Below are 26,324 nucleotides of genomic sequence, written 5' to 3' on the forward strand. Positions count from 1 at the left end.
TTTTGCCTAATATGATTCCCATTATCTTCACTATTTTTTTCTCTCTAATAATAGTACAGCTTTGGTGCAGAGGCTGCAAATATCTTGCTGGTGAATATTTGCCCAATAACTTGTCTATAAGGTTGTCAGTTTCCTCATGGGAATGGTTAAATCATAGAATCATAGGGGTTGGAAGGGACCTCAAGAGATCATCGAGTCCAACCCCCCTGCCAAAGCAGGTTCCCTACACCAGGTTTGTAGGTTCTCCTTGATTCTGAAGTAGTTCTGCTTTAGAAAGGCATCCTTTTCCTGCTTTGGGAACTCGTCTGTTTTGAGAATGAGGGTAAATGAAGTCTGCTTGACTTCCTGCTTGTATTTGGATATTGAAATAAATGTTCTTGTTGGGCTTTGAACTGGAAGGATAATCTAATTTAAAGGTGTTAGTATCCTCTCATATATCTCGAATGATGTGCTTGCTCAGCTGTTAGGAGCATTAATTAAAAACAAATTTCCAGATGATTGGAAAGGAAAGTGCCTCATAGTAAGCAATACCAAAATGAAAGTATGTTCTTCATGGAGAAACATTAGAAAGTACATATATGTATATAAAAGTTTGATAACATTCATAATACTGTTGTAAGTGAACATTTGATAATCTTGAATAGATAAGGAAATAATTCCAAAGTTGTGCGTTGCTATGATCTTGCATATGTGACATTCACATTTAAACTAGAAAAGTATTTACAGTTTGCAGACTGGTGAACACTCATTTTTTATTACAGATTCCATGCTTTTGTTGAGAAGAATTACTATAGAGATGCTACTGGACCTGCACTAAAACATGAAGATGGGAAAGGTCTAATTGCCCAGAGTTCCAGAAAAGTGAAAGGGAGAATGCCACTAGGTAGATAATTTTAAAACCAATTTGTATTTTTAAGTGAGATTTCAAGGTAGCAATGTAATGTAGGAATGTGCTTAGTGTTAAATCAAAATAAACCTTCTGTAGGCATGGGTGGGGTCGGAACAAAGTTTGCAAATGGAAATTCTGTCAGAAGGAAGGAGAGGGAAGGAAAAAGGGAGAAGTGAGGAGAATAGAGGATGTGCATGAGAGAATGAAAGAGAAGTGAAAAAAGGATTGGAAGCAAGAATGTATATTTCAGGGAGTAAAGATAAACACAGCAGTACTAATGTCTTGGTTGTAATGTAGGAAGTAATGGCAGAAAGGGAGATGAGAGAGGTAAGAATGGCTTCTGATAGAACAGTCACATCAATAAAGACCTAGTTCATGGCTAATACCAAGGAACTAAACCCACATATGGTTGACTTCCTTCTCTCAAGCTTTGAATTTATCATGATGACAGGCAGAGAGCACAGTAAAGAGAACTAGAGAGAGGGCACAAAGACAGAGGAAAAAGATGGAAAAAAAATAAGAGGAAGAAACAGAAAGAAGCAGGGGAGAAGCAGAATCTCCACTTTACTGTGAGTGGAGTTGTACAGAAGGCTCTCAGCATGGCTCTTCTTAGTCACAATACTACTTCTGCCAGGAAAACCCAACCTTACCATTCAGTGGGACTGGACCAACTTGTGGTGTGAAGCAAGTCTGTGTATGTCAAATCTGATATCTGTATCAGCAGGCTTTTTCAATTGAAAAACGTTTTTTTAAATATCAGTAGGCATAAGACCTCTTTTCTCTCCTGGCTCACATCCCCATTATACTGAGAGGTGTTATGTTGCATTACTGTTTACCTCTTTTTACTGCTAGGGAACCTGTGGCATAAGGTGAACTTAGTGACTCACCATTTTTAAGTCTCGGACTAACTGTCCCATATTTTCTGGGCTGTGGTCTGCTTCCTTGTTTACTAACCTGTCCTTCAGCATGACCGTGGACATAACTGTATGAAAGAACCATAACTGGGGAGTTGGGGGGCAGAAATAAGAGAGCAACAGAGTTTAGGAGCCAAAAGCAGAGTGTATTTCAGAGCCCTTCCTCTCACTTCATACTAATTCAGTGCTGTAATAATCTCCTTCATGAAGTCTGCTCCAAGTGCTTCTCTGCCAGACCCCATTTGAGTGTGTGAGGGAAGCTGGCTTCCTCTTCCCCCAGGCTCCAGCCTGTTTCAATAGATGGGCCTAGAGCTCCTGTATGACTGGAATTACTTCCTCATCACTGTTCCTAAAGTTGAAAGCTGAATAGCTTTAATCGCTCAAAAGGGCAGTAATCTCCTTGAAGTGCATTGTCTGTTTTGTTTTATTGCTATTGTGAAGTGAGAATTTACACATTAAAAAGGAACACAATTAGCTTTCTGCATTTACTGGGTATTATAACCACACTTGTGACATCACTGGCAGCCAATCAGAGCCTTTCGGTCATATGCAGAATCTAAAATCTTTTCAGAAAAGAAAATGTGTAGGAGATGTTATTCTGACCCGTGCCTGATGTCTCACATTTCAGGGACTCCTTCAAGGGTGCAGAAGGCAATAATAATAAAATTGTCGATTACTCACTAATGTGTTCTGAAACTGGTTCTTGGGTGTGTGGCATAAACTATACAAGGAAATAAACAGAAAATGAACCAGAGATCTAATCTTCCAAATGTGTTGTTTCTTGGAAAATGTGTGGAGTATTCTGATTCTGTTTCTTTTTGCACCACAAATGGCAACAGCTGGAAGCTGAAACTCATCGTTATGTTTTATGGACCAGAAAAAAAAATTAAAAACAAACAAACACATTTTAAGGAAATCTGATAGTTTTGTGGGAATCCACTGAATAACACTGTTCTGCAAATACAGGGTATCTTCATGCTTACTCTTTTTCATCTATTTAAACAAAACAAGTCGGAAGTGAGCTATTTAAAATTTCAGATAAGAGCTGAATTCTCCCCTGTTTTGCATCTTGAGCAGTCATTTAGAAAGGAAGCGTGAGAAACTGCCAAGTGCAATATTTTTTTTAAAACTTGTTGAATGAGTGCTTGAGATCAAATCAGGTGTAAGCCAGTAAATAATAAAGGTGCTTATAGTGGCAGACTCAGTCCTATTTAATGCAGAAGAAATACTCTTAAATAACGCCTTATGTGGACCCATGTGGTGGTATCTCCTTATCCAGCACTGATTTTCCTATTGTAACTTCTGCCTGCATTCTTTGCGTAGCTTCTTTGTCTGCAAAAAGCTGCAAAATTGATCAGCGTTGTTGTGTAGTTAGAACTGTGAGAGAAAGGGAGAAGAAATTTAAGTTGGAGCTTGAGTCCTAGAGTACAAGAGAGATGGTGGAAGGTGTGGTGAAGATGGTTCTCGTTGAGAAAGGCCACAGTTGTGTTAGGAGACAGGTGCTACAAAGAGGGCTTGAAAAGCAGTGACCTTCTGAGCTAGATCCTGAAATGTATAATGGCTCCCGAGGTGTAAACAGTAGTACATTTCTGGGCAGTATTTCTCTGTGTGGTGGAGTAGATGAACTGCATGTGTAAAGAAAATGATAGTGGACTGAAGTCAGGATTTGAGTTATGTGATGTATCAAAAGAGAGACATATTTTGGCATGGCCAGACTTCTGCAACACTTTACTATTCCAGTCTGTGCATACTAATGAGCTTGATCAGTTTTGAGGTTTCAGAAGGCCGAGATGATGACTACATAGTAGCTGCTTTGCCTATAAGCAGAAGCAAAGATCATTGCCTTTGCATTTTCCTCACTTGTGCTTTGTTCAGTCTTAGCAACCTAACCTTGGCCTGGCAGCTCTCTTTGCTAATGTGTAAAGAGTGATGCAGATAGCTGCTCTGCAATACCACACAGGTTACAAAGTTCATTTGCTTTGTCCATTTGCCCAGGGGAAGAGGGGCGAGATGGGGACAGGGTGCCTGCTCCTGACTGTGGGTGCTCAGGCAGCTGCCCTGTGCTCCTCTGGACCTGCAGGCTTCCCCCTAAAACGGTGCATTTTGACAGTCGGTTCCTGGAAGAACTCTGCTATCTTCTGCTGCCACGTAGAGGCTGAGAATGGGACCGGCAGTGAAAAAAATTGCTCTCGCCTTGCAGGCATACAGAGTTTACAATATATCTTATTCCATTATGTCTAGATTTTGCTTCCACGGCCTCACTCAGATCATCAGAGAAATAAAAAATACTTACGTTTTTCATGATTTGCATCTGTGCTGGTATTCCCTTGACATTTCAAAGACCCTGTCAGTTTTGCAGGCTTGTTTTAGCATGTGCTTTTTTTCTAAGCAGGTTTTGTACCTTGAATATGTAATGAAATGGGTTATAGTGACTCACCAAACTGGAAAGGTTTGTCTGCTGGGAGGTAGGTGTGGAAAAGCTTCTTGTTTTAATATCACCTGATGGTACTAAATAACTGGAAAATGGAAATGAGGATGGTTCTAGTTTCTGTGTACATGTGCAAGTGCCCATGCCTTTTCACTTGGATACACTGCTTTGCTTCAGCTCACAAAAGTCAGCACAATGCTCCTGCTCTTTATCTCAGGCTTTCCCGTCCCCGTCTTCTTCCTTGTTTTCATGGCCTCCGTTCTCTGTGGCTGGGCCTCCTTCAGCACAGCAGGCCATGCTTCACCTCAGCAGCAGTGGTGGGAGCCAGCCCAGCCAGCTGGTGCTCCGTGCAGGCTGGGGAAGGCAGAGGACGGTTAAAGCTGCTTCCCTCATGCGTGCCCCTTGGCCACCCTGCTGCCATCTCTGCTTCATGGCTTTTGAATCTGAACCTGGTGGCTGTTAAACCGCCAGCCAGGATGGCTAGGTGGTGGGCCCTTCCCCTCAGGGAATGACATGATGATTTAAGAGGTCTTTCATGCAATGTGGGCAACTAAATGTGTGCTAAGAGGCATGGAATGTCTGGGGACTGCCCCTCCACAATGGTGGCTTCTGGCTGCTTTTCTGTTGGTGGCCTCCAGAATAGCACAGCAATGAGGTGTGAGTGCAGGGAACCTAAGCTCTCCTCAGAGGTTTGTGCTTTCATCTTTTAGGGCCAGGCTGTGGGTTGAAAAGCACAGCTGGGGGATATGACCTGTGATGCGTGCGTTTGTGTGTTGCATTTGGGGCTGTTGGAAAAAGCATAGCTTTTTTTTCCCACTTCTCCACAGAGGCAGAGGAAAAGGTGCAGGTAGAGATGGAAGCAAAGATGGAGGTGGAGGTGAGCCTCCCTTGTAGAGGAAGTAGCTTTGCTTGCCCCTGCTTGCAGCTTGCTCTTCCATCTGAGCCCAGGAAAAGTTTTTGCCACATAAAGGGTTTTCTAGGCAACTTGCTGTTCACAGTGTGCAATTGTTGATGCCTGCATTTGCCCTGTACAATACTCTCCATTAAATATATTTGCTTTGAAGATCCATGGAGTTTTACTTTTCTGGCCATAGCATTAATTTGGAGTACGATACTTTCTTGTGTAATACAAATTGTGGAATATCAATAATATGATGTAGAATATCAATAATACAACAGAAATCATAAAACCATAACAAAAATTTAATACATGGATCTTAGCAGAGACAGTTCCAATAGGCCTGTAAATTTGAGAAGTCCATAGCATGAACTTCAGAGGAAGTGAAGTAACACAATAAAATCACCACAATTATCTTAAAGGTAGTTGAAAATTGCTTCCTTATTTCAATATTTTCAAATATAACATTAAAAACCTTCATAAAATTAAATATTTTGGTTGAACTTGTAAATCAGTGATAACTGACTTTGATATGTTTTTTCTTCCTTTTATGTTGTTCTTCCTTTTTATGTTGATCTACTTTACTTTTGTGATGTAGGAAACACTGCTCTTTGTCGTAACAGAAACAGGTTTTTTGGAAGTACAGGAAGGTCCCAGGAGATGGCAGTGTACAACAACACATTTCAAAATATTTCTTGGAAATTAAAAGCATTTCACAATTGAAATTGAGTTTTCAATTTGTAGAAAGTTCCTATTATTATTTCAGGGAAGTTTATCAAAGAACAAAATGATCAGGTTTGTTTTTTCACTGGTAGCGTAGTTTAGCATGCAAGTTTGCGTGTCTTATCTTTCACAGAGGGAACCACCACTAAGTATTAACTGAACAACTAGATGCTAAGATAAAGTTTGCCTTGTTCAGCATCTTCATGTGCAGTAGTAGGCTATGCTCTGCAATAGCTTGTAGTCTGCATTTGTGGTTAGGATAGCTCAGGATTCGGTTCCTTATATATATATTTTTTACTGTAATACACCGCACGGTTTTTTTCTATATAGTCCTAGATTGCAGTTTAAACTCAGGCTCAACACATTTTGAGTAGTAAGTATGCTACTTGGGTGTACATGGTGACGCACTTTTAATAATTATAGTCTACCAAATAAATACACATTTTAATCTTTTAATAAAGGAAGCAAATCTACTGAGATTAAGAGAATCGTGTCAACTCCAGCTTTGTTGTTTGTTGGTTGGTTTATTTGTTTTTAGCATTTAATTATGGATATCTGTTGAGATTTGTTAAGATGAAAATCAACATATCTTATCAAAATTATGTTACATACTCTTATGGGAAAAGGAGATTAAATTTTAAAGGTATTTATATACTGTAAGAGACTGAAGGTGTTGAAAATGTCTCCTCTTTAAAGTTTCAGAATTAGATCTAGTGTTTGGAGCTTGGTTTTTCAGTGAAGTCCAGAGACCAACACGTGAATTTCTTTATGGAATTTTCTCCTTGTTATTTGAGAGTGTTATAAAGGACTTCCTCCCACTGTGGGAATAGTCTGGAGACAGCTCTGTAGGTTCTTTCTAGCAGGCTAAACACCCCTCATGTTCTGGTACTAGCTTTGAGCCACCTAGTTTTGAACTCCATCTAAGAACAGCACTTGTCACTTCAGTGGGGCCTTGTGAACAAGGTGATGCAGTAATACCTGGATGACTTCATGATAACACAGGAGTTGTAAAAAGCAGAAATTGGTACAAAATGCTAAGTTCTATCTGTTATTCCTTTTGCAGTAGCTGGTGTTCGTGAAGATGTCTTTTTGATCTGGAAAGAGTTGGAGGAAACTAGGAGTACGCTGACACAAGTTCAGAAAATGTTATCTGAATCTCATCAGCCTGATTCTGCAGATGGTATCATTTATGTTTCTTTTAACAGTTACCATTGTATTCATGATCAGTTTTTTAAATTTATGAATAGTTTTGATTACATGTTGATTACAATTTTCTCTGAAATAATTATATGTGAGTTGTGCTTATTCTTGGCAACCAAACGAAGAGTTGCTTAAAATCTTACATTTTAAACCCATTTATTACTGCATAAAAATTGCTAAATTTGAACAGTTAAGGCTAAATCATGTAATTTTAAATTCATCAGACTACATTTAGAAATTATCTAGATTTTAACATATTGAAGCTCCTTTGTTTTATGTGTGCTTTCTCTCTCTGCCTGGGCTGTTAAGTCTTTAATAATGTTCTTAATTGTGCTGGGAAAGTACCCCGTCATCATCTTCTGTGGGTAGCCTACAGCTTGACTGCTACTTTATTTTGCTGAAGGAAAAGAAGTGTGATTTTGACTTCTCTTAGTCAAAGGTGGAGGACTGAAGCCAATTCTGAATGAGTGCTCTGACAACTCTTGCACTGAGAAACATGGAGGAAAATCCACATCTGTTTCTTAAACTAATGGTTTAAACCATTATGTTTGGCTTGGGGTATCTTCCATTTGGATTGAACCTTACTTGGGACAAAAGTGTAGCTTGTTTCCAAATCCCTGGAAGGGAGAAGCTACTCAGCCCTGATAGATGGGGGTGCTTTGAGCATGCTCTGGAGCAGAATGATAATGCTGTAAAAGGACTAGAGGGAATGGCCTCAAGTTGTGCCAGGAGAGATTCAGGTTGGGTATTAAGAAACATTTCTTCTCTGAAGAAGTTATCAGGCACTAGAACAGGCTGCCCAAGGAGGTGGTTGAGTCACCATCCCTGGAAGTGTTCAAGAAACATTTACATGATGGTTTAGTGGAGAAGCATTGTTAATAGGTGGATGGTTGGACTAGGTTGTCTTTGAGGTCTTCTCCAACTTTTGTGATTTTACGATTCAGTGACTCACTGGAAAGTTTTTAATACTGAAGGATTGGGAATCCATGAAGTCTAGAAAGCTTCAGTGTTGAACTGTAACTGAGTGGCTGGTTTGTCAGGGTCTTGAGTTGTGGCTATCAGCAATTGTCATCTTCTTCATTAGCCTCTGGCTTTAGAATATTTACATGATGTCTGGTGGTATTTTTTAGTAAGCAGATACAAGGTTCAGGCTGAATTATCACAGCTCATCAGTGATTTTGTGTAGCTGCATTATTGTTTATGCTGTGTAAAAGCTTTACTTTGACTGGGTGGAGGCTGAGGTCAGGCACCATTTTCTGTACTACCCACTGAGGAGCAATTTGTACAACTGGATGATCAATCTCCTGACTTCTAGGTTTGTTGAGGTGGTGATGGTGAGCATTTGAAGCTGGGAGCTTTCTCTACCTGAACTGGGTTTGAACATCTGACCACAACATAACTCTGCAGGACGTACCCTGAGTAAATTCTTCTGTGAAGGCATAATACACTTCCTTGTACTGATGATAGAATCTTCTGGATTAGCAAGGCTTTCTTAATGAAGTTAAACAGTTCTACTATAATGCATATGAACAAAGGGACCACAATAAAGCTGCAAAGGCAGCCCTAATTTCAGTGTTTACTTATGTGTGTTTGGCTATACAGCTGCTCTTACAGTGTATGCCTTTGTACATAATCGCTTCATAAACTGAATTAAAATAAATGAAATCACAATGTGATTTATTTTGGCAGTTCTTCAGCATTCTTCAACTTGACTGTTGCCCATTGATCGAAATAACTGCAGTCTTTCTGCTTGTCTGCATTTCTTCCTGTTTTTGTCATCTTGATCCCTTTTCTAGATGCTTAGCTGCAAAGCAGTTTATTATAAAGATTGTGATATTCTGCTGGAAGAGGAAAAAGAGAAAAAAGAGACAAGTTTTCTGCTGCATATCCTGATAATTCTCTAGTTGCTTGAACTGAGACAGGACTTTTTCCATAAAGCATGTAAAACAGGGAAAATGACTGTTCTTTTTAAAATGGTGTGAGTGCATTTGTGACACTTGCAGGGCTTGCTGTGTTAAGGACCACAAGCAATCTGAAAGCAAATGTTTCCACATGAACAGGCTCTGCCCTTGCACCTGGACTGATGCTGTCTGATCTCTGTAGTTTTTTTGTTTAAAGTAGTAGATGTCTATATAGGTTTGTCTACAAACTCAGGATCTCGATACTGTTGTCACTAGCTGCATCTAAATAAAATAAATGTTTGTAGCATCTAGATCACTGAAATTAAAGTGTGAAAAAATGAATTCACCCTACTATAAGACCCACTCATGGATTATTTGGTTTAGATTTATTTTATCAAGCCAGTGATGCAGAGCCCTTTATCCTCTTTCCCCTCTGATAAGTGAAAAGGGAGAGCTGGCCTCCTCAGACTTGGAGAAGACTGAGGTACTCCGAGAGTTCTCTGTCTTCATGGCCAGTCAGGCTTCTCACACCTCTTGTATCTGAACTTCTAAACTGGGGTTGAGAGAACAAAATCCCTCCCAGTCTATGAGGGGAGCAAGTCCAGGATCACCACATGAGTCTGGATGTGTACAAGTCTATGGGGTCAGATGACATGCATCCCAGGGTCCTGAAGGTGCTAACTGATATGGTTGCCAAGCTGCTGCCCATCATATTTGAAAAATTGTGGCTGTCAGGTAAAGTCCTCAGTGGCTGGAAATAGGAAAATATCACTTCTATGTTCAAGAAAGGGAGGAGATTTTATATGGAATTTTTTATGGCGATTTTGTAATTCAGTAATTAAGTTAACCTTCATATGAATATTCCTTCTATGTGTTGATTCTGTAGGTATTTATATAAAATATATATTATACATATATAAAATAAATATATATTACATTTATATAATATATATATATTTGCATATATATAATATATTATATATATATATATTTATATATATGTTTTCTGTCTTCTGATGGTTTTGTGCCAGTTATAAAGGAATTTTTTGTGAAGCATTGCTTGGTAAGGAAGACAAAAAGCAAATGCTATCAGCACAATAAAGTAGTGAAGATGAGTCAGAAATATTCACTTACTCCAGTGCAGTCAGTACAGGTGGAACAAGCTCAGAGCAATGTGTAATCTTCAGGGAATTTAGCTGCCAAATTTTAGCAGATCTCTGCTGATCGTTTAAGTTTTAAACCTGACAAAATTTAGATGATAGGGATGGCAGAGGGGCACAGTTCTGCTATGGGTGACTGTCAAAGTTAAAATATCTGCTCTGAATCTTGAAGATGTGGAAGCTTCTTAACAAACCACGTATGGAAAATTATCTCTGTGACAAAATATATTTTTCTTCTGATAAACATTCAGATTCTTCTAGTTAACCATTCTCTCTCTGTTTTTCTCCTCTGTTAATCTAAGAACCATCCTTGGGCAAATTCGTGACACAGAAAATTCTAGTGCACAGTCAGTTTTTTGGAAACTGATAATTACAGCTGGTAATATACTGGGCATTCTTAGTGACATTTATATCTTCTTATGCAGTTCATAATTGTGTATTTTAAGTTTGAGGAATATCAGGGCTTTTGTTATTATTTAATTCTGAATTTTTACTCAAAATTGATTTGGATTGTTTTCCTTCAAATCAGTTCTGTGGTCAAAATTAGAAATGGTTACCTAGACTGCTAAATCCATATTTGGACGATTAAATCAGTGGTGTAATCATTTTTGTCAATTTCAAAACTATGTGTTGACGATCAAGTGCAACACTGAAACTGTTCAGATGCCTAGGGAAGAGTTTAGGAGACAGATTTTAGCCATAAATTTGACAATTTTGACTCCAGTATCACAAACTGTTGAAAACAGCATATCCCAAATGAACACTATTACAAGAGTTTTTTATCTCTCTTTGTTAGAAACCAAAGCTGATCACGCATTAGAAGAGCATAAATTTGACAAATATTTGACTTCTGAGAAGTGGTTGCAGAAGTACGGCTTGAAAGCTCAGAAGCTCACACTGTATGATGCACTTGCTGATTGTACTTTTCGCCATGCAGATGGAATTGTTGACATCAAAACTAAACCACAGGATGAATCTTCACAAACTGATGCTGTGAGTAGCATTAGTTTTTCCTCACAACCTGTGAATTCTTAGTTTTTTGTTCTAAAACTTGAAATGTCTATTGACAACTGAATTTATGATGAAGTGTATGATCTTGTTACATGTTTTTTTGCTAAAATCAGTTTATTAGTGCAATGAAACAAAGATGGTCATAAATTCTTTCTAAGGGCTATTTGAAAATGATTATTCCTGGTCCACATATGATCTGCTAGGAAGAACGAGGGCTGGCTTAAGCAATGCCTTGGGTAAAGTTTGTTCATCATCTTCATATTTCCTTAGAAGAAACATTGGTATCAGCTGTTCTGAACTTGCATGTCTTTGAATAAATTTGAATTCTTTTTTCTTCTATTTGTTTTTCTTGAGCTTTACCATCACACTGTTTGGTAAGCTCCCAATCTTGCAAGCTATAACAGTAAAACTATTTTCTAATGACTTGTGCTAGGAGCAAATTCTGTTGCCACCCTATTCTGCATCCATTTCTGCACCTGTTCATTTGTAGTCAGACTGTACCTTTGAAGTTTGTTTACTAAATATTGTAGGACACAGCAAAAAAAAAAAGTGTCTTGGAACATAAAACCTGTTTTTCTTGGCTTTAGGAGACAAAGAGAAAGGTAATTCATGCTAAATACTGTGACAAGTTTGTACATACCTTCTGGAAAGATGGATCTGTAGTTCATGTGTATGTTACTACAGAAAAGTATAAGCAGTATGAAAAGAAAATGAGAACTGCTCTCAGACAAGTGGAAGGAAGGTTAGTGTTCTGTCACATAAAACATTTTGTATTATTTTACATTGTTGTTAACAAAGTTTGTCATTTACTAATAGGCTGATGTAGTTGGTAAACTGCCAGTAGCAGTATTAAGCCACAAATTCACTTGTGTGCAAGATTTCTAAGAAGCCGTGTAAGAAAACTGATAAGCATTATTTTTATTCTCTTTCTGGAACACAAAGACAAAAGTCCGTCAGTGCACTGTACAAGTGCTACTAAAAGTGGCAAAAGAGATTGGAACTTAAGGTATGTTGGAACAAGGCAGGAAACTTCCAGAATCACTCATCATGTGTACCTAGGAATCCTTCACGATACCTCTGGCACCAAGTAGCAGAGATTGCCCTGTGCCCATACTAATAATGCCTTTTTTTTTTTGCAGTTTTGTTTTGAGGAGAACAGGTTTGAACAGCCCAGGACAGAGTCAGGCCATGAGCTTGCTATTAATTAACACCACTACTCAGAAGTTCAGTGTTCAAGCTAGCTTCATATTTGGCTGTACAAGATGTACTCTGAGGTTCTGTAGGAAGGCTACAAAAGAGAAAAGAAATAAAGGGCAATTAGAAAGTCTGACTGATCTGTACTGAAGATGCCCCAAAGCAAACTGAATTGAATTGTGAGGCATTTCTGTGCTATCTGGAAAGGAAGTCTGTCTAATTTCAACGTGGGGATCTCCACTATAAGTTACATAATTCCTAGATTTTATATCTACCTGAAAAAGAGATCAAAATGTTTAAAATAGATACTGGAGAACCAAAAATATCACTAAGTATTGCAACTGTGTTTTGTATATTAGGACAATGAGATGTCTCATGTCTCACTGAAAAAACAGGATGTGGACTTTTGTTTTACTGTCACTTCTCTGCTTAAATATAATAGCATGAATATATTTAGCAAGATCAAACAGGAGTTTTCCAGTCCGTTTTAATTCTTCATCTCTCCATATTTGGGATAATGTTTACATACTGTGAAAAGAAAATCTGAGGTAAAGCGCTTTGGTGTGCTTACATTTTTGAAATCCAAGACAAGATTATGGATCTGTTGTTTAGGATGGTTCACTGCATTGTTAAAAAGTCTTGGCAGACTTCATCAGACACTTTGGGGAAACGACTAATGGGATAATACCTTTCAGTACCGAATCTAATAGGTTCCTTTAAGTTTCTGTGATACCATTTTTTTAATCCTCTGTGGGAGATGAGTAGTATTTTTCTCAGGGCTATTATATTCCATCTGCTAAAATGCCTGTGTTTCAGAGTAGTCAAGTAGCTTATGACTCTCAAGGGAAATTAGATTTGAAACTGTTGCAGCCATTACTGAGGAAATGTTCTTGTACACAATCGTATGCTTGCATGCATTTAACTGGGAGGCGTGCTTCAATCCTGTTTAAAGTGTAAAATGAAGTCTGTGTTTAAGGCCCTAGGTCAACAAGGCATTGAAGCATCTGTGTTACATTAAGACTTTAAAGTGGTCTAGTTCTTTGCAGAATAGGTTCTCAAGTGGTTTTCTGAAAAGGGAGGCCTAATAGCATATGCTTAAATGGTTTCTTGAGTTCAGGCTGGAGAACAGTTACAGGGGCAGTAGTTATAAGTACTTTCTCATGAGATTTGCTAGCTCAAACTACTGGATAATTGACATTATAAAGTTGTTTTTATTTTATTTTATTTTATTTTATTTTATTTTATTTTATTTTATTTTATTTTATTTTATTTTATTTTATTTTATTTTATTTTATTTTATTTTATTTTATTTTATTTTATTTTATTTTATTTTATTTTATTTTATTTTATTTTATTTTATTTTACTTTATTGTATTTTATTGTATTGTATTTGTCAGTTCTATTGTGTGTCCTGTTTGTTTCCAAATTCCTACTGAAGTTAGAAAACGAATATGTCTTGCATTATTACTTGGTGGCAGGTTATTGTCTCTTCAGGGTCCATATATTGGTCATGGAAAGGACTGTTAGGGAACAGGAATAGAAAGCACAGTAGTGATACTACACACTTCTCCCAATATATTACATACCATGTTTTGTTTTGTTTTTCTTCCTTGCTCAGGATTAAGTGGCTTCAACAAGGAAGCAGAGGTCTCTTTGGGAATGTGCTTGAAGATGATGTCTATATTCTTGTTGATATATCCCAGTCTATGAAGGACAAGCTGCCACTAGTGAAGCAGAAAATATTTCAGCTCATACAGGTTTGATGAAGTGATGATTCTGAAGACTGAGGAACCCAATAGAGTAGGCTGACCTATTCTGGATGGTTGTTACCCCATTTTTCGTTGTTGTTTTAAAATTGGTATTCAAAAAATATTTTTAATTTCTATTTTTTAATTGTTTCCTTGTCTATCTGTTTGGAAGAACAGCAAAAATATGTAGTGAAATTCCTTCTGGAATTTTCATTTTCATCTTTAAGCAGGATCTTCCAACTCCACTGTCATAGCGTAGAGCATTTTGAGCTCTCTTGCATCTTACACAGTCACTCAGAACTTTGCAAAGTGCAGCAATACTTTAGAAGCAGTGAACACTGAAAAGTGTGACAGGGATGTTTTAGAAATCTACCAAGTCTACATTGATAGTTGAGATAAATTGCTAAAACATGACTGACTCTTCTAGATCTGAAAAAAAAAATTGACAAATAAAACTTCTGTCAGTCTGACACTGATAACAATAGTTAGTAGAGCTAGGAAAGTTGAAATTGTAACACAGAAGTATTTGTGTAAGTAATAGGATGTAGTATGATGCAGTCCTCTAGGCAGATCGACCTAGAAAATGATGAGATACTGTGCCAGAAGGTTTCAGAGGCAACCATACAGAAATGGCAATAAAAAGGACTCAAAGATTCTAGGCTCAGCTTAGCTTGCACAACTTTCACTCCTTATAACTTCTGTCCAAAAGCAGCTTCAGCAAATTCTTAATTCACTCTTGTGGTCCTCATTCCCCTTGCCAGCCTCTGCATTTGATTCTTGTTCTCCTCCTCAAAATGATGTTATTATGATTCTGATCTCATTTTCCTTTGTTAAGCTGTCATAATATTTTCCTTATACCAGTGTTCGTACCTACCTTCCTTGCTCTCTCTTTCCTTCTTAGGCATTTGCTGTTCAAATAGCTGAGAAATATGAGTAAATGGAGGCTCAAACATAGAAGTTCAAGTTATCTTCATAATTGCAGGCAGAAATCATCTGTTGTGTGTCTGTCTCTTTGTGTCTATCTGCCACAACTAAACATTGCCATAATTTACTGTAATGATATATTCATCTGTATATGAGTTAAAAGAAGTCTCACTGGTCAGTATTTCAGGATACAAATATTCTTTCTTTCAACACTGAGTAAAATTGAGATTTTGTCTCTTGCAGGAACAGTTGAGACACAAAAAGAGATGTAATTTTGTGAAATTTAGTTCCCAAGCAGTGGCATGGCGAGAGAAACTTGCTGAAGTTAATGAGGAGAATTTGCAAGATGCTTGGCTTTGGATAAAAGGGCTTGAGGTAACATGGAAGCTAATTAACATGGAGCATGTTTGTACAAAGTTAGTATGGCTGGGGTAATTTTGGATTCACAAGAGATTTTAAATGAATAAGCTGAAGATATAGAGATGATAAATAGACTTCAGTAGATCTGAGTACAAGCCATTATCTGGCAGGTATTATCTTTTGATTGTGGGCTTGTTTTTAAGATAATGTTAATTCTACCTACAGCTTTCTACATTTAACAGCCACAATGCTGGCCAGTTTGATATCTTCACAGATGATGACAGTGTTCAGATCCTGGCTCTGAACTTGTCACTCCTGCTGTAGGCATGCTGCTTCAGTGAGGGCTGGAGCTGACAGACTCACAGCTCAGAGCTGATACTGGAAACTGTACAGCTGCCAGCTGTGCTCGTGAGCTGCAGGAGCACATGAGAGCATGTCTCATCCCTTTTAGTGCAAAGGCAGACAGCTGACTTTGAGCTGCAGAGGAACATGAGAGCAAGGAAATTCAGACTGAACATCTCTCTGTTTGTCCAATACTTTCTGACAGTGGCCAAAAGCTGAGGAATTTTCCCTGAAACAGAGTTGAAATGCTTGCCACAGTTGGGCACCAGGCTGACTGCAGCTGTCAGCAGCACTAGGACCACTTGATGTGTCAAATGTTGACAGCAAAGTTTCCAGCAAGGGACTGAGAATCAGTCATGTAGAAGTACAAATATACCCAACATTAAGTTTTCTAACACACAGCGCTTACGTTTACATATGTTTCCTCCTCAGACTTAATTGTGGAGGTCTTGAGGATGAGGGAACTGAGCAATCGTAATGAGCAACATGATAACTCTGAGACTGCAAAGCAAAGTAAAAATAAGGTTGTGTTCCTAGAAAGTGTGAAGAGACAAATGCACGGAGAAGAAAAAGTATTGGCTTGGCCTCTGTGTAGTTGCTGAATGCTTACAGCTAAACTTTGTTAATTATACTGCCTACCTTCAGACTTAAGGAGTTGACTGTTGAAGCTGAATACCACAGCACTGCATCATGCAGGTTTCATAATACTTTAAACTAGTGTAATAGCGCATCATCTTTCCTATGCATTTGGGAATGGCTTTTTTCCCTGCTGCTCACCAAATTTGTGAATTGTTGATTATACATTTCGTTTTAATTGTTCAGATCTAGGTATCTGAAAAGCACAGGGACAAGATACAAGAACAGTCTATGTTTTTTTGGGGGGATGACATCTGCTGCTGACCTTTTAGTCTGTTTAAAGCAGTGCAGTCTTCAAAGAGATCAGAAGGCTGTCCTGATGAATGAAGGTGAAATGAACAGTTTATCACCACGGAATATTAGCCAGAGCAGATCCTTTGATCTGATTTTATACAGTTTGGTCCCAGGATGTTGAATAAAGATGCTGAGCTATAAACAGGAACTAGCTGTTAAATTTAAAAACTTAAAAATCTCTTTGGAGGTAATAATATTTAACATTTGTGGGTGATTATGAACACAATTGAAGCACATCAGCTTTTTTAAAACACTGACATAGACAGTGTGCATTTGTAACAGTAGTTACTAAGAAACCTAACAGCTTTTATCATAAGATGTGTAGTTTTTTTCACATATCATCAACATTCACCATTCTTTCCCACGACATAGCAGAAGCATGTTGTAAATCAGTTCAAAGCCATCAACCATTATTAAAAAGAGCCAGAATGGGCAATCTGCACTTAACTACAGGTGATGTGTGTCTTGAATTTATAATGCTTACTGTAATACCAGGCATATTTAACATAAAGAAAATTGCTCAGACTATTTCATGCAGGTAGGTACTGTTAAAATTTTTATATGTATTAGTTAACAGGGTTATAAAGCATCTGAGCTGATAAGTCACCTGGCACATATATTCTCACACATTCATAAGAGTAACTCCCAGAATGTACCTCCTGTTTCATTTCATATGCTTTACCTTCTCTGCCCATCCTAGCAAAACTGTTTCCTAGAGGAGTGAACTGGAAGTAATTTTAACACAGTTAATAGAACTGAAGAAATAATATTACCTCTTAACATAATTTTACATGCATGAATCAATATTAGTGATTTATATTCATCTTCTTTAATGCATTAAATATGTGGATCTTGGGTTTCTTCTGACACCACTACAGTCCTCACTGCTGTTGAGGCTCAATGTTATGCTAGCATAAAACTTCCTTATAGGGATTTTGCTTTAAAAGAATAAGACTGCAGCTTGATGCAACAATTTTCTACACTGACAAAACCTTACTTTTCCCTTAATTTTGGGAAGCTTGTAGACTCAGTGTTTGAAAACTAGAAATCTGAATTGTAGTGTTTTGGTTCCTTTAAGCATTGCTGCATTAGAGAATGACAGAAAATACTCAAACATAAGCATTTTAGATATCTCATTGTTGCTTTAGTCTGTATTTTTAGTTTTTACATTTCCTTCAACATATTGCTGTTGCTCAGCATTTTATGTTTATGCATCAGTTCTGAATACCAATTTGGTACCAGTGTATGCTATGTTGACACTTACTTTCATAAGTATTTTCACCAGTTTATTGCTCATTTCAGTTCCAGAGTACCCCTTGAATTGGTATGCTGTCATCATGAATTTAAGAACGAACAACTAGTAGCATTTATAACTATTTCTTTGTCTATTTCTTTTTGCTTCTTAGGCCAGAAGTACCACAAATACACTCAGAGCTCTCCAGATTGCTCTTGCTGATACTGACACTCAAGCTATTTATCTCTTGACTGATGGGAGACCTGACCAGGTATTTTTGAAATGAGAAATCAGAAAATGCAGTGGTGTGGTGCAACAGTGATAGTGGCAGAAGGCTGAAGCAAACTTCGTGAGATAAATGTTGCACCTGCAGAGCAGAGTCTCTTGAAGGCTGTCATAATATTTCAAAATTGTGTCTGAGAGCTGTGGTGTTTGAGAAGGGCTTTGGTTAGAGCTCTCATCCCAAGGTCCAGTCTTGGATGCATGGTAGCAGACATTTCTAACTAGTTGGTTTAAGGATCTGGTAATTGATTAAACATGAACGCTGGATCATCTAAACTTAGAATTTGTATTTTAAGTTCTTCCCAGTGTAGGGAAAATATCTCATGAAGCAAAAATGTAAAAAAGGGTTACGCCATTATATTGTTGGAATTATATATTGAAGCTACCCAGCGTGCAGAAGGTGTCATTCAAAAATACTCCCTTTACTAATGAAAATCTACCTCTATTTAAATGGCAGATATGAAGGCAAATCCTGACTTTTTGTTTAGGTAAACAGCTGGGCTGCAAGGCATATAAAATTAATTACTGAAGCATATTTCTGAAATAATACCTTGATGTTAAAACGTTCACATTTCTTCTCTTTCCACTTCTCTGAATAAAAGGAAGATGGCCCAGGAGGAAGGGCTTCAAAGTGATTTGAATATCAAAACTTAAACTTGACTTAAATTAGCAGATGAGAATCTTCAACTTACATCTTTTAGCGCTGTTTTTAATTTTAGGTTTAGTTTTTGTTATTTTCTGCAGGTAGGTTGATTGTGATTGGCTGTCACACCTTAAAACTTAGCAATTTGTAACTGAAAATGATCAGCATTGTTTGGCACTCCTGCAAGCTAGGAGCATATATTCATATTTTATTAATAACTAGGCTTAACATGCACCGGGGCTTCTCATTTTCTGAAGACAGCAAGTAATTAAGATTTTTTTAAACCAATTTAATAATGGATTTATGACTTACACTTTTTTAGAGGGAAAGTACACAATGACCAAGATCACTTTTTCATGGTTGAAGTTCAGCAAACAAATGTATTGAAAATGTCATGAAGAAGCCAAATCTATCAAGATCTATGACAGGGTGTTTGGAGACCCATAAGGTTATCAAAAATTAGAGAACTATGTCAATGATTTCTTTATTGAAGGATCTTGTGATCCTTCAACATTTATAGACATGGTAGAGCTTATACTTTCTCACCTGATTTTTGGATCCTTATTGGAAGAGGGAGACTAGCTTTCCTTATTTCTCTACCTCTGGTTTGTTTTCTGGTATTAAATCAACTTGTCATCAAAATAAATTAGCTTAATAAAAATGTCAGCCATTTTTATACAGTGATATATATGTAGTAATACTAAACATCAATGTAGCAGTTTAATTTCCTTGGCTTTAATAATTTACTTTAGGTCTTCAGAACCAATTATAATTTAATTTTAGTTTTATTAGAGTATCCTGTGCCCTAGTGCATTGTCAGTGTTTCATTTTCAGTTTTAAATTAGCTAACTTCATATAATTATGAAATAGTCAATTCATGTAAAATGCATACTCTTAACCATCTACACCTGTGTCTGTCTGTGTCTAAGCAACAGTATGGCTGATTAGGTTTATACAAATTCTCCTTATTTTGATAAATTCACTTCTAGATGCCATGTGTTTCATACATCTTTTTTGTTTTTCAGCCCTCTCAAACAATTCTGGCTCAGGTCCAGCTCCATCGTAAAATTCCCATTCATACTGTATCCTTCAACTGTGATGATACAGAAGCTAATACATTTTTGCATGAACTATCTACTGGAACAGGGGGACAGTTTCATTATTACAACGTTTATTCAACTGATCTTGATGCTGCGAAGTCTAGTGATGTGAGTAGTTAAAATGTTTGATCCTTCATGCTGTTGAAGGAACCACAGGGCACATATTGCAATTTCACATTACTACAGATAATTTAAAAAGCGGTCCAATCCTTGTAAATTTTGAACTGATGTGAAAGCAATGAGTGTGACAGTGTTTTTGCTACAATAAAAATCAAATATCATGGAAGCCACATTAAGCCCTGGAAGAAATGAATGATCTCTGTTGTCTCAGAAATACATTTTTGTTTAAAATGAAACTATGCTTTCTATCATCCAAGAAAACGAGAGATTGCAGAGTTGAATTTTGCTGAAAGTTTGCTCTACAATAGCCACTGGGGAGAGACCTGTAATGAGTTAAAATTACTAGAATAGCAGTGGCCTATCAAGTGTCAATAATGAGTTCAATCTAACATTTCCCATTTGAAAATTTCTGAATGGACTAGTCGAAACACCCATTTAAAGCATATTCTTTTTATAACTTAAAGTTAAAACTCCATTAATTAGCTCCACAAATTTTAGGAATTGTGGTCATGGAACCATGAAAACAAGACAGTAGCAGGCAATTCAGAACTTTGAAGATGCTAATTAAAAGAAGGAAGATTTGGAAATACTCCAGGTTTGGAAGACAGCAGAGTCTGCCCTCTCCAATTTTGGTGATGCTTCCGATGTGGACTGTGTGACACTGCACGTTGGAAAGATGAGAACTAGAGTCTGTGTTGTCTGTGTCAGGTTTTCTGGCTCTCTGGGAGTTGTACAGGCATCGTCTTTGGAATTTCCTTCCTGTTTTCTCCTGCAGTCCAAATGATTCCCAGTCAGTTCACTTCCAATATTTTCTTGAAGAAGTCCTTCATTCCCATTTTTCAGAAGTTGTGATATGGCTGTGATCTGTAGAGTGATGCTGTTATTTTATTTAGTTTAGTTCAGTTTAGTTCTCGTTTGAAATGAGTGAAGCTCCTGTCCTCATTAGAGTATTCAGAAATATGACAGCTCACATCTCAGGGGGTATCTGGCTTGCTAGGAAATGCTTCTCCTTTCCTGAAAAGGAATAATAGCTTGAAAGACTGTATTGCCGTGCACATTTTTGTCTTGTTCTGCTATAGACTTACTTATGCTTATGGAAAGTGAGCAAAACAAACTTTGGTTTAGGAAAAGGGAGGACTACCCAATAAAACTCTGAACTGAGACATTATTCAAAATTTTATTATTGAAGCTTGCATAGTTTCAGTAATGAAATCTGTTTGGGAATAGTTATAATAAAACATTTTATTTTGCCTTTGACAGTGTGAAGATATACATCTTTTAAAACAAGAGATTGAACAGGGAAAAAAAGACCTAGAGAAAGTGAAGACTTTTCATGCTGAATGTCTGATGATGGATTGTTATAAAGAAGAAAATGATTCAGAGAATAAGTATGACTTCATAACTGCCATTACAGTAACAGGAGATAGTTCCCACCTACTAAGTTTCTCCTTTGTCATTGTGTTACATAATCTGATGCTGTCCTCTTTAAAATGAAAGATTTTCCTTTTTTTTTTTTTAAGAAACAGAGTAATGAAAAAGAAAAATTTAGAAAAATATATTAATGCTGTGATTCCTGAAATGGTAATAGATAGATAGCTTCAAATCATGGAATCAGAGAATATTCTGAGTTGGAAGGGACCCAAAAGGATCACTGAGTCCAACTTGAATAGAAGATGGAATAATTGAAACAAAGGAATGGAATAATTGATACAAAGAGATTAAAATATTTTTCTGCTTCTGGTAAAGATGTTCCCACCAACCTAGGGAATTTTATAAAAGTTACTGTCCATGGGTAGAGCTGACATGGAGCTTTATGACTAGAATGTCAGTCATTGGAATATGCCAACTGAAACATAAATTACTTACAAATCTATTTGTTTAAAAGACAGTTTTGTTGGCAAACACTATGGTTTAAATTCAGCTTACTTTGTCACGTTTTTGATCTTATATTGTATTTCTGTATGTTTGTGCCATATTTACTTCTGCTTTTTATCAAGAGATAAGTAATCTTCTTATTAAAAATAAGTTTCCTGTTGAGCATAATTTGAAGAACTCGTTGAAACTGTTATGGTGCCAAGAATGACAGTTCAAACAGAGGTCCTTCTGCAGTGTAATGCAGTCAGACTTCTGGGCCACTGTGGCAAAGTTTTCAGCATAGCTGATTATGCTGATTTCCATCTGGGGAGCAAAGACAGACTTGGATTCAAACACTAAGTTAATTATAGTCTCTGTAGGAGAGCAGCATTAACGAACAGGAGGGAAGAGCTTGCCTGATGCCTCATTCATCCAGGCAGTAACAGTACAGAGACAAACAGTATGTTGAAAATAGTCAGATTTTAAAAACAGTATGTTACAATAAAGTTATTAAAAGTTAAGTAAAGTAAATCCAAGGTGGAATGACCTGTGTCATGTGTGTCATTTATATGTATGGTGTGTATATTATTTATAAAACGTAGTGTTTTATAAACCAGTGACATCGTATGCTTGAAGCCATTTACCACTTATTTCTTCTTTTTGTCAGTATTCGGAAGACTTTGTCTTCTGTGACTGAAGTTGTGGAAGAGTTGAGTACTGATCTTTGCAGCAGGCTGTGCTGTGCTTCACAAGAGGCAGCACTGGGTCCATGTCGGCATGCTGGGTATGCCTGGCAAGACAATGATGTGAACCCTGTCCGAAGGAAGAAAGCATTATTCGCAGGTACGACTGGATTGAATTGTAGTTTTAGTTAGAATTAATTCACTAATTCAAAAATAGTCTGTTTATGATAGAAGAAACCATCCCTTGTTGGAGGAGCAGATGAAGCCTTTGACAAAGCCTTGAATAGCCAAGTTTCTGAAAGTCTAGCTAACTTTTCATAATTTTTGCTTATCACCCAGTTCCACGCCCCTGCCATGGTCAGGGCTGCCCCCCACCAGGCTGCCCAGGGTCACATCCAACCTGGCCTTGAGCAACAGTAGGGATGGGGCACCACAGCTTCTCTGGGCAGCTGTGTCAGTGCCTCACTGCCCTCTGATTTTCCTTCTAACATCTAATCTCTTATTTCAGTTCCCCTTGTGCTATCTGACCTCCCTCCTGATTACAAGGAGGAGTTTCTCAGCAGTGTGTGGCGATAGTACAAGGGGAAACAGCCTCAAACTGAAGGAAGTTCTGCACAAACATGGAAGTTCTTCTCTGGAGACGTTCCAGACCCGCCTGGATGCCTACCTGTGCAACCTGGGCTAGGGAGCTGCCTTGGCAGGGGGTTGGACTCCATGACCTTTAGAAGTCCCTTCCACCCCTACAATTCTCTGATTCTGTGATGAGTTTATTTTAAGTACTCACTCATTTAACTCAGAGAAATGTCTGTTTATTTATGTTTCATCATCTTCTCTGCACTGAGAGATTAGTGTTGGCAGAACATTTTAAAGTCACTTTAAGCACTTCTTTAACCTATTTAACCCTGAATTCTTTTCATTCCAAGGAAGCACATCGTTGGTGAGGATGAACAGCTGATGAAAGTTTCACTAGTCAACAGCCTTACTTGCGGAATTGTTTCTCCTTATTACACTTGTAACACCCTTTCTCTTTTATGTATTCTTTGTATGCCAGCCTGAATTGTTTGCCAGGTTGATATTAAGAAAGAAAGCACAAACTAGCGCTGAAGTAATTTTTTGTTTGAGGTCTTGTGTAGTCTTTAAAAATTGGGACTGGGAACCAACAAGGAACTGAAAAATTCCCAGCATGTATTTGATGAACAAGCTTGCTGTTTCTCTCTTTCCCTTTCAACACCTGCAGAGCAAACAAAGACGAGTCTGCTGAGAATCCTGAGCCATGGAGTGAAATCAAGGGAAGAAAGCCCAGAGGAAAGACTCTCTCCTGATAAAAAGAGTTTTTCTGTCAGAAAGAGTGTGAAGTGCACAACTGTTTTGAAAGGCAGGTTTACACAACGGGAAGCTCTGGGTAGGGCAGCTGATAACATTTCTTCTGATATATTTGGAATGAATAGTGACTCTTGAGAAAAAACTGTGTACATCCACAGTGAGAAGCACCAGAGCTCTACGGCGATGCAGAGAGCTGGGCACACAAGAGGATATTGTGACAAGGTCCTTACAATTGCATCCAGCTCAGTTATGTCCACAGTGTGTGTCAGCTGTAATTGGCACTGTGTGTTAGATAGCTGAAAGGGGACCATAGTTGCTTTTTGTCAACGGGGTAAATAGTTTTCACGAGTCTCTTGTCATGAACAATTAATATATTGTTGTGATACAGTAATTCTTTAGTTTTGTACTATATTTGGGGCTAGAGCAATCAGTGGTGACAGTTTGGTACCAATGTAAAAGGAGTTTTCACTTGTCTTAATACTTAGGCAAAAGGCATGTCTCTGTGGGAATGGTGATTATACAGCAAAAGTATTTCCAGTCAGGCTTGTGTATGGATTCAGATAGTTTTCATTTCTTCCAGTGATTCACGGAGCTCCAAACTTTATGTTAGATCTTGTAAGTTGTTCTAAAAGCTCACCTATAAAACTTAAAGTTGTTTGACTTTTTACATTTCAGTGTCTTATTTTCAGTACTTGAGATACGTGTACAGATTTTTGTAGCAGTGTATATGAAATTATCTTTTCCTCATCATCTCTTTAGTGACAGTGCTTTGTACTATGTCTTGAATTGGGGAATTAACTTGAACATTAGTCTTTCTCTTGAGTTACAGGAAATAAATATAAAACTCTAAGTTTTCTTTTAAGATTAGATTATTCACCATGTACTTTATAGGATTTCTCATTAATTAATTAAGATTTATGGGACATATAGTAAAATTGTTACTATCGATCAAGAACTGAGAAGCAGAGGAAACATTATTTTCATTGATTAATCAGGAACTGAAATAGATGTTACTGTGTAGTCCTTATGACACTACTAGTGGGCTCAAATAAGTAAATTAAGTTATTCTTGTGTTAGCATGTGTATGTATGCTTTTGTGTGCTCAAATACTGTACCATAATAAAATGCACATGTTTTGTTTCAGATGTGAAAATGCAGAAAACTGTGAAAAGGACATCTAAAAGGTATGTGTTTGCATACGTAGTCACATCACAAAATTCGTGGTTTGCGTTTTTCTCCAGTCAGTTCAAACTTCTCAGATGCACTTCTACCTTCATCTTACAGTCTCTTGTTTCTAGTTCTCTAGATATCTCTTCAGCTCTTTGGTTAAAGACTCATGGCCTGGTTGCTAGGCGGCTCACCATCATGGATGCCTTAGCTCCTACAGCTGTCCCTCGTAGCACTAAATACATCCCAGTTCTGGACAAGCATGTGCTTTCTAAAGTATTTGATGAGGTAAAGCTTTTATGTTGTTTCAAAGCAAAATAAACCTTGGTACTGTTTTCAAAAGGAAATTTTTCACTCACTTCCATGAATTTCAGAATTTCATTGTCTAGTGTTCCTTGTAGATGGCTGAAGTGCACTAAATGCTTAGTGTAATGTTAATTCATCTATCAGGAAGAACAAAAATAGTATTTCAGACTTAACAAGTTGTAGAGCTATGCATTTTTCTTTCACAGTTACCAGTTGATGGCAGTGTGCAGCCATCAGGTGCTCAGCAATTTCTTGAAGGTCACAGTCACTTCTCATTCATATTAATCCACTGGAGTACTGTATTTTAGCTCCATAAAGTCATTTGGAGTATTGTTCAGGTACACAAAACCTACAACTATAGATTTGTGCATTTTCATGTTTTATGAGTCTACTCTAAAGCCCTTTTAAAAAGAATTGCAATTCATTAATTAAAATCTAATTTTGGTGGATGTAGAGAATTATGAGATTCTAGAGGTGCAAAATCATGAATCATGTACTGTCAAAATGTAGTTAACTTTCCCTTTAAGGGAAATCCATATTGTGTCAAGATTCTCTAAATTAATTCTTATGAACACAATTTTAGTCCTATGAACACATTGCAGCTCATTTTAAGAAAAGAGAAAAGCTACTTTTCTAATCAATACTCAAATAAAGAGCTGAACAGCATTTGTTTAAATAATTATAAATACACAAAATGTGTTGGAACAGTGTGTGACATACAGCAAAGTAAAATATTTACTTGTATATATATGTACAATTTAAAATTGTTGTATTTGTTTTTTGAATTCAGGTATGTGTTTTATAACAGCATGTGGACTCTGGAAGCAAAACCAGATCCTCAATTTCAGTAAAACGAAGTCAAACTCAATCTTTCTAAGTCATTTTTTTGAAGCATAAGATTTTTTTGCATACACTTAAGAAGGTGGATTTTGTATTGAAAACACTCAAAAATATGCATTTTCCTAGTTCAGATGTAAAATATCTGTTTTG

At 37.3% G+C, this 26,324-nt stretch overlaps 1 protein-coding gene across 1 annotated transcript in view; it reads left to right on the forward strand.

The window, feature by feature from the left end:
* Positions 1-26,324, forward strand: part of VWA3B (von Willebrand factor A domain containing 3B) — a 62,518-nt gene that overhangs the window by 13,165 nt on the left and 23,029 nt on the right. The window contains 13 exon segments of the mRNA XM_065741201.1: positions 762-883; positions 6,916-7,032; positions 10,910-11,106; positions 11,712-11,866; positions 13,937-14,075; positions 15,234-15,365; positions 18,029-18,127; positions 19,807-19,989; positions 21,262-21,389; positions 22,523-22,698; positions 23,776-23,913; positions 25,006-25,045; positions 25,160-25,316. Coding sequence (XP_065597273.1) covers positions 762-883; positions 6,916-7,032; positions 10,910-11,106; positions 11,712-11,866; positions 13,937-14,075; positions 15,234-15,365; positions 18,029-18,127; positions 19,807-19,989; positions 21,262-21,389; positions 22,523-22,698; positions 23,776-23,913; positions 25,006-25,045; positions 25,160-25,316 — 1,783 coding nt within the window.

This window comes from Cyrtonyx montezumae, unplaced genomic scaffold (genome assembly GCF_038088225.1).
Source record: "Cyrtonyx montezumae isolate F1298 unplaced genomic scaffold, pur_monq_1.0 scaffold_3, whole genome shotgun sequence".
NCBI classification, from domain to species: domain Eukaryota; kingdom Metazoa; phylum Chordata; class Aves; order Galliformes; family Odontophoridae; genus Cyrtonyx; species Cyrtonyx montezumae.